The 11,621-nt window shown below is 33.8% G+C and overlaps 1 protein-coding gene across 5 annotated transcripts in view; it reads right to left on the bottom strand.

The window, feature by feature from the left end:
* Positions 1 to 2,017: 2,017 nt before the first annotated feature.
* The window catches only part of LOC110667862 (protein ALTERED SEED GERMINATION 2), a 29,740-nt gene continuing 20,136 nt past the window's right edge, over positions 2,018 to 11,621 (bottom strand). For 2 of the 5 annotated variants that reach the window (XM_058130994.1, XM_058130998.1), the window contains 6 exons: positions 6,802 to 6,897; positions 6,652 to 6,722; positions 6,451 to 6,578; positions 5,729 to 5,829; positions 2,756 to 4,983; positions 2,018 to 2,627 (listed from right to left, as the gene is read on the bottom strand). In XM_058130994.1, the coding sequence (XP_057986977.1) occupies positions 5,757 to 5,829; positions 6,451 to 6,578; positions 6,652 to 6,722; positions 6,802 to 6,897 (368 nt within the window). In that variant the 3' untranslated portion in view covers positions 2,018 to 2,627; positions 2,756 to 4,983; positions 5,729 to 5,756. Of the gene's footprint in view, positions 2,628 to 2,755; positions 4,987 to 5,728; positions 5,830 to 6,450; positions 6,579 to 6,651; positions 6,723 to 6,801; positions 6,898 to 11,621 lie in introns of all 5 variants that reach the window. The other 3 variants (XM_058130995.1, XM_058130996.1, XM_058130997.1) reach the window with 3 other exon arrangements.

Raw genomic sequence — 11,621 nt, 5'->3', positions numbered from 1 at the left:
AAAATTTTCAAAAACTTTTATTTTTCAACCTATTAAATCGGTATGTTAACAAATTTTTTTTTTAAATCTCTAAATACTTTAAAAAAATATACACTTCCTCTTAAACATTAAAAAGTTATGAAAGTTTAAAAACCATAAAAAATCTTAATGAAAAATAATTTCTCTTTATTTCTTTTATTTTTTTTAATCTATTTATTTAAAAAAAATTAAATTTGAAAATTTATATTATTTTTTTTCTTTTTTTTCTTTTTCCCTGGATTTATATAAAGGGTTAACGGTAAGATTAGTGAGAGAGAACTATTTAACAGAGAATAATTTTTGTGGCAATGGAGTCATGAAGAAAAAGGAGAGAGAGAGAGAGAGAGAGGAGAGCTTAGGAGAGAGGACATAAGAGAGGGGGACAAAGAATATATATATATATATATATATATATATATATATATATATATATATATATATATATATATATTACATTACATCAAGTAGGAAGATAAAAAGGGATTTTTATGTGTAACAAATTAAAATTTAATAAATTTTATGTTATAAATTAAAGTTTAAAAATTATATTATTATAAAGTTTTAAATTTAAAAATCACGGTGAAATTTACCCCATATATGTACTCACTTTGTGATTTTGAAGTTCAATTTCTTTTTAAAAACATTTTTTGAGAGAGGTATGATTTCTTTATTGGTAATTATTGAATTTGATTGAGCCAATTTATATAATTAAAACAAAAAATGTCCTGAATTAGTCTCCTCAGTTTTATCGGGAAACTTAATAGCAACGGCATATGCTAAGACTTTGAAATGGTCAACAATAACCAAATATTATATGTTAACATATTTTAATTTATCTTATAATAATGCTATTTATCATAGAATTAAGAGAGTAATTATTAAATAACTTATAAATTATATATATAATTGGAGAATTAATAACTTAATTATAATTTAAAGTAATTAAATAAATAATTAATTAAAAATAAAAAAATTAATAAAAAAGTTACACAATGATATTAAGAAATAAAATGCCACATGGCAGTATAATGAGAATACCTTCCTATATATAATAATAATAACCTAATTAATTCTGATAGCTATAGTTTTGTTATTATTATATCAAGATTTTTAGTTGAAGCAACTACCACCTTCACATCCACGTTTAGGAATATAATAAAGTAATAAGATATTTTAATGAAAATCAATCCCTATATATACCTACCATCTGAAAATTTTAAAGGATATTATAAATAAGAGTATAGCGCTTTAGGGAGAATTTTCTCTATTTATAATAATTAAATACTTAATTTTTAAAAAAGATATAAAATTATTTACTATTCATATCAATTTATTAGTATTATCACTTTACATTTTATTTTATTGGTGAGTGAATGATACTCAATTTAAACAAAAAAATTTAATTGAATGAATATTTTTTACTAAAAATTTTTTATATAATTTGGAAATAATTAAGTATATATTTGATAGAATTTTTAAACAATTTAATTTTTAAATAATTCTATTATTTTTCTTTTAAAAATGGTTATATTAGGATTTAAAACTTGAACTCCAATTAGAAACTTAAAATTGATATATATATATATATATATATATATATATATATATATATATATATATATATAAAGTAGGGATTTCAATAGATTAAAATATTCAGCCTTGATTAAATAGATTAAAATATTTGAATTTTTATATGAAAATAAAGAAAATAAAGGGGGAAATACGCAAAAACAGGAGTTGACCTAAAAGTCATGTTTCTATTGGATTTTTACTTGGGTCAACACATGATCGCGGAATCTCAATAAAACTTGTTCCTTGCCCTATTAAAAATAGTAACTTCTAACTCTCGCGGCTGCGACACGAATCATATATACATTGGCATTATATACAGTTCTGATGATAATGATGATGATTCTGATTGGTTGATATATTATCATGACTGACACTTTTGATCAAGATATGGTATTGGAGCTTGAAAATTCTGCTTGGAAAATGGAAATAAAAGATGAAAAAGTTGAAGATGACCCTCCATTAATGTCCAATCTCAGCTGGGTAGTGGGTACCATTAACCATAGCTTGAAGGGCACCCAGATTTCTATGGATCTTTGGGAACAAAATTTCCACCACGAGATCAACAAGACCATGGCAATTCTTATCTTATGCGATATTATGGACTAATTAACATACATCAGCTTGAAACCTCATCAAGAAGCTTATACCTTCTCACCTTATTTCTAAAAACTTGCTTTGTGATCCCAATATTGTTTGAAATCTCTTCAGATTTTGTCCTTCTAATAATGAGCTTTTCTTCTAATCTACCATTTGTGATGAGTCTCCTTCGGGTCACTGGTGATCTCTCTGGCGACCTTTGTTTCTTGATGGGGCTATTTACTTGCAACTGCAGACTACCTCTTTGGCTCTTTAGACCACCTCCTTTGTTCTTGTTCTTGTTCTTGTTCTGGCTGTTCTTGCTGCTATCATCTTTGCTGCTGTTTTTGTTTGAGGATGATGAATTCGAAGAATTCTGTGATTTTTCTTTCGTTTCATGGCTCAGACACCAGTTGCAGACTTGGTAGGACTCAGCTTTGGGATAAAGATTACTACAGTATCTGTGAAAAATTCAATGTGATTAAAGAATTCCCATATTGAAAAAAACAAAGAATTAATCTTGATCGATCAAAGGGGTAAAAACTCAGAAAGAATTTGAACTTGTAATTAATTTATAACAGATGGGTACCTGTGCTGAGATCTGAATTGACAAATCTGGCACTGGAAAAGCTCATAAGAAAGGCCACAATCTCCACACATGCAGCATTCAGGGCTTGGAGTTGATGATGCAATGGCTTCTTTGGGTGTTGTGCACATATTTTTTCTTTCGTATAGAGAGAGAGAGAGAGAGAGAGAGAGAGAGATAGAGTGGTGAAGGGGTTGGGCAGACGGCACAGAACTTTATAAAAAAACCAGAAAACATGAGGGATGGTCTTTTATTTCACACGTTAATATATAAATATATATATATATATATGGATATGATTTCAGGTGTTGCGTGTTTCAAAAGTAATATAATAATAACTTCATTTATTTTCTTCCCTAAAAAGATATAACATATAATTAGAGGTTGATAACAACATTCTTTTTATATTAGCTCATAATTAAACTCTTTCCTTTCTTTTTTCTCGCAGAAAATTTGGAAACAAAATTTATTATAGATAGATCTCGGAATGACAGATGAGCTAAGTTTGTTTTATAAAATATAATGACATGGGTAAGTTAGATGATTTGAAGAGTATACATATCAATCTTATTTTTCTTTCTTCATATATTTACGGGACATATAAATGGAGTAATAGATACTATTTGTTAAAGAAAATGACGCATCAAAGCAACCACCTTGCAATATTACATTTGTATTGTACAAGCTTCATAGCCTGATTTAGAATAATTTTTCTTTTTATAGCCTTCCACGGAACGTTCTTGTTTTAGCAAGATTGAAATATTAAATTGTATTAAATAAACATTAATTCTTAATATGATTAAATTTTTTTTTTTAAAAATATTTATATAATTACATACGCATACAACGCGTGGCAAAAAGGAAGTCGTATTCCAGTAGTCCACTAAGGAAATTTCTTCTTACATGGGAAAGTCGAACGGCGGACAAAAGCGTAGACGTCAAAGTGAGCTGAAGAAGAAAAAAAACCCATAAAAGTTGGTTGCTTGCACACTAAAAAATTCCCCTATTTCGAAGACGCAAGACCCACACGCATGCTACAATCAATGAAAAAGAAGTTTTACAATAAAGCTCAATCCATTTGAATTCTTATTGGAAGCTAACAAATCAAAATAATAAAGCTGGCTCAGGTCCTCCTTGCCCCTTTGATGGGTTAGAAAGACATTAGTGCTCAAAAGTCCAAGCCTTCAACCGCAAAAATCATTATCAGATAATTTCCTTTCCATTCTAAAAAAATAAAAAAAAAATAGTCGACTCTCTCTGGCTTATCTCAATTATGTAAAACACCCAATATAATCCTTTTACGCCTTAAAAAAAAAAGGGATATCAGAACTAAGACAAAGAAACTAGAAATCAGGCAAGTAGCAGATGTCTTTCTATCATGTGGCAAACTGGCAACTAAAAGAAAGAGCACATTACTGAGAGTATCAGAAATCACTTGAAATCTTTTAAAAGACCAATCAATATCGCACTCGTCAAATATGAGGGTTCCAATTTAACAGTCACCACATAAAATAATCAAAACGTATTATTTGAATGTGATATGAGAGTGATATTTGAAATCGAATCTCACCAAAAACTAAAGCTACCATTACAAAGAATAATATCAACTACCCTATAACAATCATGTTAAGACAAATTAAAGCAATGCCAAGAACAGACCACACACATATCATTTCACTGCTGGCATGTTTATGCATCTCAAGGAGCAAAAGGAACCTCTTCCACTTAAATAATATTATATCCTTATAATTTTATTGTCAATTCCAAGCACTTTGCTAATAGGCCCAAGGCGCTCTACTCTCAAGTTACATCTGATCACCAGATAGCACACGGCAATGATAGCGCAATATGGGAAATTCTAAGGAAAGAAAACTGCAGAGCCAGACATTCAAGTAAAACACTAGGTCCATAATTCAATCAAGCTATTTATAATAAAATATCTACATTAGAAGAAAATCTCATTTATACAGAAAAATTTTTCAACAAATACATTAACAGGCAACATTTTTTTCCCACACAAAAAAAAAAAAAAAAAAAGGAGAGAGAGAGGAGAAAAGTGATTGAGGCTCTACAAGATAACTATGGAAATTCTTTATTTGGGGTTGCTACTTATTTTCAGGGACCTCAAACGGCTTTACATGATCAATTAATTTCCTACGACCAGAAGTGATTGGCTGCCTGTATCTTTTTTCCCGAGCTTTTGCAGAACCTTATAATTCATCAGATAACATCTGTAATGGCAATAAGAAAAATCAATCAGTTTGAAAACTTAATGTCCTTGACATGAAATCAATGAATTCTTCCAATATTGGATATAGGCTCTGCAGGTCCATAACATGAAATCATATTTCAAACCAGTCCTAAAACATAGATGAAAATCAACTCGTGATTAGAATATTAGAGTTACATCCTCGGATCACATCAAGGGAAAATTGCACATGAGCTGGGACACAAACAAAGATAAGGACCTTAGAATTTCTGATCTCATATTGGCAAAACTAATTATTTGGCAGACTTATCAAAGCAATTCATTGGTATCAGATGATCTTCCAGGCTTTAAAAAATTTCTTCAAGCAAATGAATCATTAAACCTGAAGGTTTCCATTAAATTTCTTCAAACAAATGAATCATCAAAAATTTCTTCATGTTTTCAAGATCCTAACTACCAATTATATAAGGTGTTTCCAATCACTTCTATCACTAATCTTCCTAAAATAGAAAAAATATGCATCCTCTTAAGTAGGTTGGCTTTACCAGCCCACTATCTGATATGGAGACAGAAAGGCAGCCAATTTAATATTGGCATTAAATTTTGTATAGTTAATTGAAAAAAATGAAAATTGCGGTTGTTCTGAAGCTCCCACTTAGTCAACTAATTACATGCTGTGCAGATTGCATGAGATTGTCACTAATGCTAATATAACTTTCAAATATAATTCCAGAGGCCAAGAGCATGAAAAGAGAGGAAGACTTAACTGCATTGTTCAATAAAGGCAGATCATGATTAGCTCTGTGCACACTCAAGAGGGTGCAAAGTTCCTTCAGCAAATTCATGCATCCGAAAAAAGGGGCTGCAACTAACATGATAAATTCTTGTAAAAACAATGAATAATGAGATTAAAGAAATCGTTCTAAATAACAAGGTATAGCTTTGATCAAAGCCAAGGCCCATGATCAGAGACTGCACGCAGGGAAGTTGGTGTGCAATTGACACCCTATCTATCTGCATATACTCAATTAGATGGTCTGTAATGGAAATATATTAATCCTAAAAATTCATTAATGTGAGAAGAAAACTAGACAAGAGATGGGCACGTGCATGTGTTAGAGAACAAATTCCTAACAAAATGGCTGGCATAATTTTTTCTACTGAGTGAACATGAGAAGAAAGCTATACTAGATTTTATGGCCCCAAGAATGATAAATGGAAAAGCAGATCTAAAGCCAGTTAGTTATCACAATAAAAGTGTCAAGTCTCTGACAAATGCAAAGGACACTGCACTTTAAGCTCATAAAATACTCATGTCTTGCAAGGAGACTCAAGGTGCAAACCACATAAAATACTCATGTCTAGCTTTATGCACGGTCTATATGTGTGTATATTGCAAGAATTTCAGGGGAGAGAGAACTCGCAGAATAGTGATCAAAATACAATAACAATAAATTTTGTGGACAAGTATGGAATTTTTTAGTCTTACAAGAAGACTTCATGATTATGATTTAATCTTCGTTGATTGCTTTCCATGGCTTCCAACACATTAGAAGTTTCTGGCCCAGTTGATCCTCCAGCTACAATTGATGGGATGGAAGCAGTCGGAGTCCAAATCTAGAACCAATTCAAAAAAATTAGAAAACTATATGACGATGGCTAAACCCAAAAGAAATTTTGTCAAACTCACCTTTATTGTGTTATCAATACCACTTGTAGCCACAACACAATCAAATGGATGGCACTGCACACAGTTCACAACTGTAGAGGGAGGTAATAAATCAAAGATGAGAATGTCAACATAAACCTCATACATATTTGGAAGGGGATAGAACATTACCAGCTTCGTCTCCATTAAGCATTTTTATTAGTCTACCAGTTTGCTTTTCCCAGATAAAACATCTACCATCATCACTTCCACTGGCCACATACTCACCTGAAAATCAACAATGAGAAATTTGATCTCATGAAGAAGTTGAAAATATATAAAGTACAAGATGCATTCACAATGACCCCAACCGATCTACCATTCATCCAGACAGTGGCCAGAATGCGGTGCATGAGTACAAATAGACATTATTCATAGAACATATTGCTACATGCATGTAACACCCCTAATTTTTAAATAATTATTTTATATGTAAATATAAATATTTTAGCCTAACCCCCGTGTTATGGGCTTCGCATAAGTACACTCGATTCACGGAAATTCGACTGTCGAACGGGTCTGCATTTCCCGGCCAGACAGCAGGGCGGCTGAAGCTATTTTAGAACGGGGTCAAATTATAGGCTACCCTACCGTTTTCAGACGTCCCGAATACGTTTCCAATATCTGAATTAGCGTAGGTAAATCCGAAACCTAAGTTTCCTTAATTATTTAGTTTCTGATTTAGATTAAAAATCCATAAAATATTCGTGGATAGTTTAATAAGATTCCAAACTCAAAGAAAATGCCTGATGAATGGAGGAGTAGTATTTTAGTACCTATTTTTAAAAATAAGACATACAGAGTTGCTCAAACTATAGGGAAATTAAACTCATGAGCCATACTATGAAGTTGTGGGAGAGAGTTGTGGAACATCGACTACGTCATGACACTTCTATCTCTCCCAATTAATTTAGCTTCATGCCCGGTCGTTCAACTATGGAAGCGATCTTTCTCATTAGAAGCTTGATGGAGAAATATAGAAATGTGAATAAAGATCTACACATGGTTTTTATCGATTTGGAGAATGCTTATGATAGTGTTCCAAGAGATGTCTCATGGAGAGTGTTAGAACAAAAGAGGATATCTATTAAGTACATACAAGTGTTAAAAGATATGTATGAAAGAGCAACTACTATTGTGCGCATAGTGGGAGGGGACACAAGAGATTTTCCTATCTCAATTGGATTACACCAAGGTTCAGCTGTAAGCCCTTATCTTTTTACATAAATTTTAGATGAATTGACGAAACATATATAAGAGAGTATCCCTTGGTGCATGATGTTTACAGATGATATAGTTCTAATAGATGAGACGCGAGAAGGAGTCAATAGAAAGCTAGAACTTTGGAGAAGTACTCTAGAGTCAAAGGTTTTAAGTTAAGTAGAACGAAGACAGAATACATGCATTGCAAGTTCAATGAAGGCCGAACTGGTGATAGGGAAGAAGTTAGTTTGGATGGAGTGGTACTGCCCTAAAGTAATCACTTTAAATATCTCGGCTCAATCCTTCAAGTAAATGGGGGATGTGAGGAGGATGTGAGGAGGATGTTAGTCATAGGATTAAAGCCGGATGATTAAAGTGGAGAAGTGCCACGGGAGTTTTATATGATCGCAAGATTCCCAATAAGTTGAAAGGAAAATTTTACCGTACAGCCATACGACCGGCCATGTTATATAGTAGTGAGTGTTGGGCACTGAAGGAATCGTATGTGTCTAAAATAAGAGTTGTGGAGATGAGAATGTTAAGGTGGATGAGTAGTCATACTAGACTAGATAAAATCCGTAATGAGATTATTAGAGAAAAGGTAGAAGTGGTGTCAATTGAGGATAAGTTGAGAGAAGGGGGATTGAGGTAGTTTGGTCATGTGAAGCGTATACAAACGAAGGCTCTAATTAGACAAATAGAGCACATTAGGTTGGAGGATAGAAAGAAAAGAAGAGGTAAACCTAAACTGACTTGGAGGAGAGTAGTACAACATGACCTAGAAGTATTACACATTTTTGAGGATTTAACCCAAAATCGTTTAGAATGGAGAAAGAAATCCATATAGCCGACTCCAAATTCTTGGGATAAAGGCTTAATTTAGGTGAGTTGAGTTGAGTTGAGTTAGAAAATTATAATTCCTTTTGTATTAGCTTAGTAATATTACTAAGGATCGCGGAGCAAAATTTTACAATTTTTACAGCTCATTTAGGTAGTTTTTGCAAAAGAGTTAGTTGTAGGGACTAAATGGTAATTTTTCAAATAATGGTTGTTGACTGTTTGGATAGACCCAGGAGGAGCCATGTGATGTGATTGAGTTGTGGTTGTGAGACTTATGGATATAAAAGTGTATTTTGAGTCCTTTTGCAGGTTGGGTAGGTCCTAGGTACAGGGAGAACTTTGCCGGATTTTCGGTACAACTTAGAATTTCTTTGGTTATTTTAAACTTGTATTGAGTCAATTATATTAAATAATTGTAATATAATTGTCAGGTGAGCCGGGACAGCCTTCCTCCTCCTCCCAACCGCGGCAGTAACCTCAGTTCACGTCTGTGAGTAAAATATTGATTTTAATTATAATTTCAATATTATTATATATTCAGGCATGCCCATGCATCAATTATAAATATATATCTATGTAGTTAAACACTAGGCATGTTTTATATTACATTTTTAATTGATGAAATGCTATGGCTATTGTTTTATGATAATTTGGAGCAGTGTGCGTGTGTTGGCGTGCGTGTGGTGTGTGGTAATGGATATAGACAGGATGGGTAGACGCGGCTGGAGCTTGACTTGCTGGGATCCGATCCTTTTATAGATAAGTCAGGGTAGGCACGGCTTGAGATGACCTTGCTGACCCCCGCATTTGGTCTGTTTAGCGAAAGTCCGGCTTGAGATATACTCACTGGCAGAGGTTGGATTAAGAGAGCTGTATAGGGGATCAGTTCCCATATATGTACTGCTTGAATATTATATAGGTACGTGAGTGCTCCAAATTACTTTTTTGCTGTTATGATGTGATTTGCATGAAAATTATGAAGGTGTTGCATTCCACTTTTTAGGATGCATTAGTTTTAGATAGCTATAGAAATTGTGCTTAAAATCGGTATATTACTCTCTGAGTCTAACGCTCACTCTTGTTCACCTTATTTTTCCAGGATACAGGAGATTTCTTGTTTAGTTTTAATCTGCCTCTCTCCTTCGCAGGTCATTTAGTAATATCTGTTATGTTTGGTATAACTTTACTAAATTCTAGAACTCCGCATGTGTTAGAAGTATTTTATTTGAATTGGGTCTGTAACATAGTATTGTGTGGGATTTGTAATTTATTTAATGCATGTATGATTGGATTGGATGAGAGAGCTGAGCTCCCATTTGATTTTATGACATTATGAGCATGTGGAGGGTGAGCTGAGCTCCCCAAATTGTTATATATTGTGCTTACAGGTCGGGCGAGTCAAAAACTCCCCGTTGTAGGGTCCATGTTATGGCCTGACTCTGTCCAGTTGAATTCTTGAAATTGGGCTTAAAATGAGCTTTAGGATTGGGTTAAGAAATAGTTAGGCTTACTACGAGCCTCGAGGGATTTAGGCTGGCCAAAGTCCTAGTGCCGGTCCGGCCCATAGGTTTGGTCGTGACAAATATGGTATCAGAGTTTAGGCTTTAGATTCATAGGAAAGTGTGCATCTAGAGTTGTCAAATGTTGAGTATAGGACTTTGTTTCGTCTTCTTCTGTAATTCCTTACTTTTAGATTCTGTGTTATTCCTCTGGTAGTATAAGAGTGCTTCAATTTAGCACCTCGGTTTTGTGAAGTACATAGTGATGTGAAATATATTTAGCAGACGTGTTGAGGTCTGCCATGGAAATACGTACTCCAAGAAATACTATATTTCTATCAATATGGGTCCAAGTGGTGTGCCTATCTAGTGCAAGGCACAAGGACCTAAAGGTGATTTTTGGTAGTATAGCTACCCTAAATGGGAGTGAGGATATCGTTGCGGGCAGCAATCAGTGAATAGCCAGTCAAAGTAAGTTCATGCCCATGGTATCAGTGGAGTCAGGATAGATAAAAGAGTGGGAAATCTAGTCTGTTGGGACGTACCATAGTAACTATGCAATATTCTCCATGTTTGTGCTGTAAGCTGCAGATTATAATACAGACATGGGATTATTGTGTAAAGCTACGTGCTTCCCTGTGGTGCACCATGATTAGGGTGTTTGTTAACAACCTCTGTTTTGGTATAGTTATGTCAATATAGAGTTTTATTTCTGCAGAGGAATTAGGAAAACTCCTAGTTAGGGTTTAAGACCCTAGAGATTGAACACCAAAGGTCGCAGTTGGGTAATAACTAGAGTCAGTGACTCAGTTATCCTACTTTGAGCGCAGAGTTAGAGCATAAGTGGCACAAGACCAGAGGTTTTTAGTATGATTGCAGTGTAATGGTGACACCTACTTGGTGGGATCATCTGGTCTCCGGCATGAGATCGTTGACAATGTTGGCATTGCAGAGGACGTATTGCCTAAAGTTTAATGAAGATAGCACCTCCTTCGTGTGACATTGCAGCGTGAGTACAACTTTACTCCCTAAAGGAGATCGGAGGTTATGAATAATATTCGTAGCCTGCAAAATGACATTCTAGGAGGGTTGACAATATATAAAGAGAGCAGACAACTTTATATAGTTGTGGTAATGGGGTTAAGGTAGTACCTCTCTTACAGTCAGTTATACTGTAGAGTATGATAATGTTTTCTGAGAGACAGAAAAGCACCACTAACGTAACGATCTGTGGAATGATGTCCTAAATGGGACTATAGTGTAATAGAAAATAGTGGCTCAGGTATCCCCTTAGGCAGAGTACAATTTTCGTTGTAAAGATCATAAGATATCAAATAATGATGGATGCAGAGCTTTGAAGTAGTAAGGGAAAAAAAAAAAAAGGGATCCTGTAGATTCCCTCCTTCAGGT

The sequence above is a fragment of the Hevea brasiliensis genome, chromosome 12, assembly GCF_030052815.1.
Source record: "Hevea brasiliensis isolate MT/VB/25A 57/8 chromosome 12, ASM3005281v1, whole genome shotgun sequence".
Classification (NCBI taxonomy): Eukaryota; Viridiplantae; Streptophyta; class Magnoliopsida; order Malpighiales; family Euphorbiaceae; genus Hevea; species Hevea brasiliensis.
This window is presented reverse-complemented; position numbering and strand designations above follow the sequence as displayed.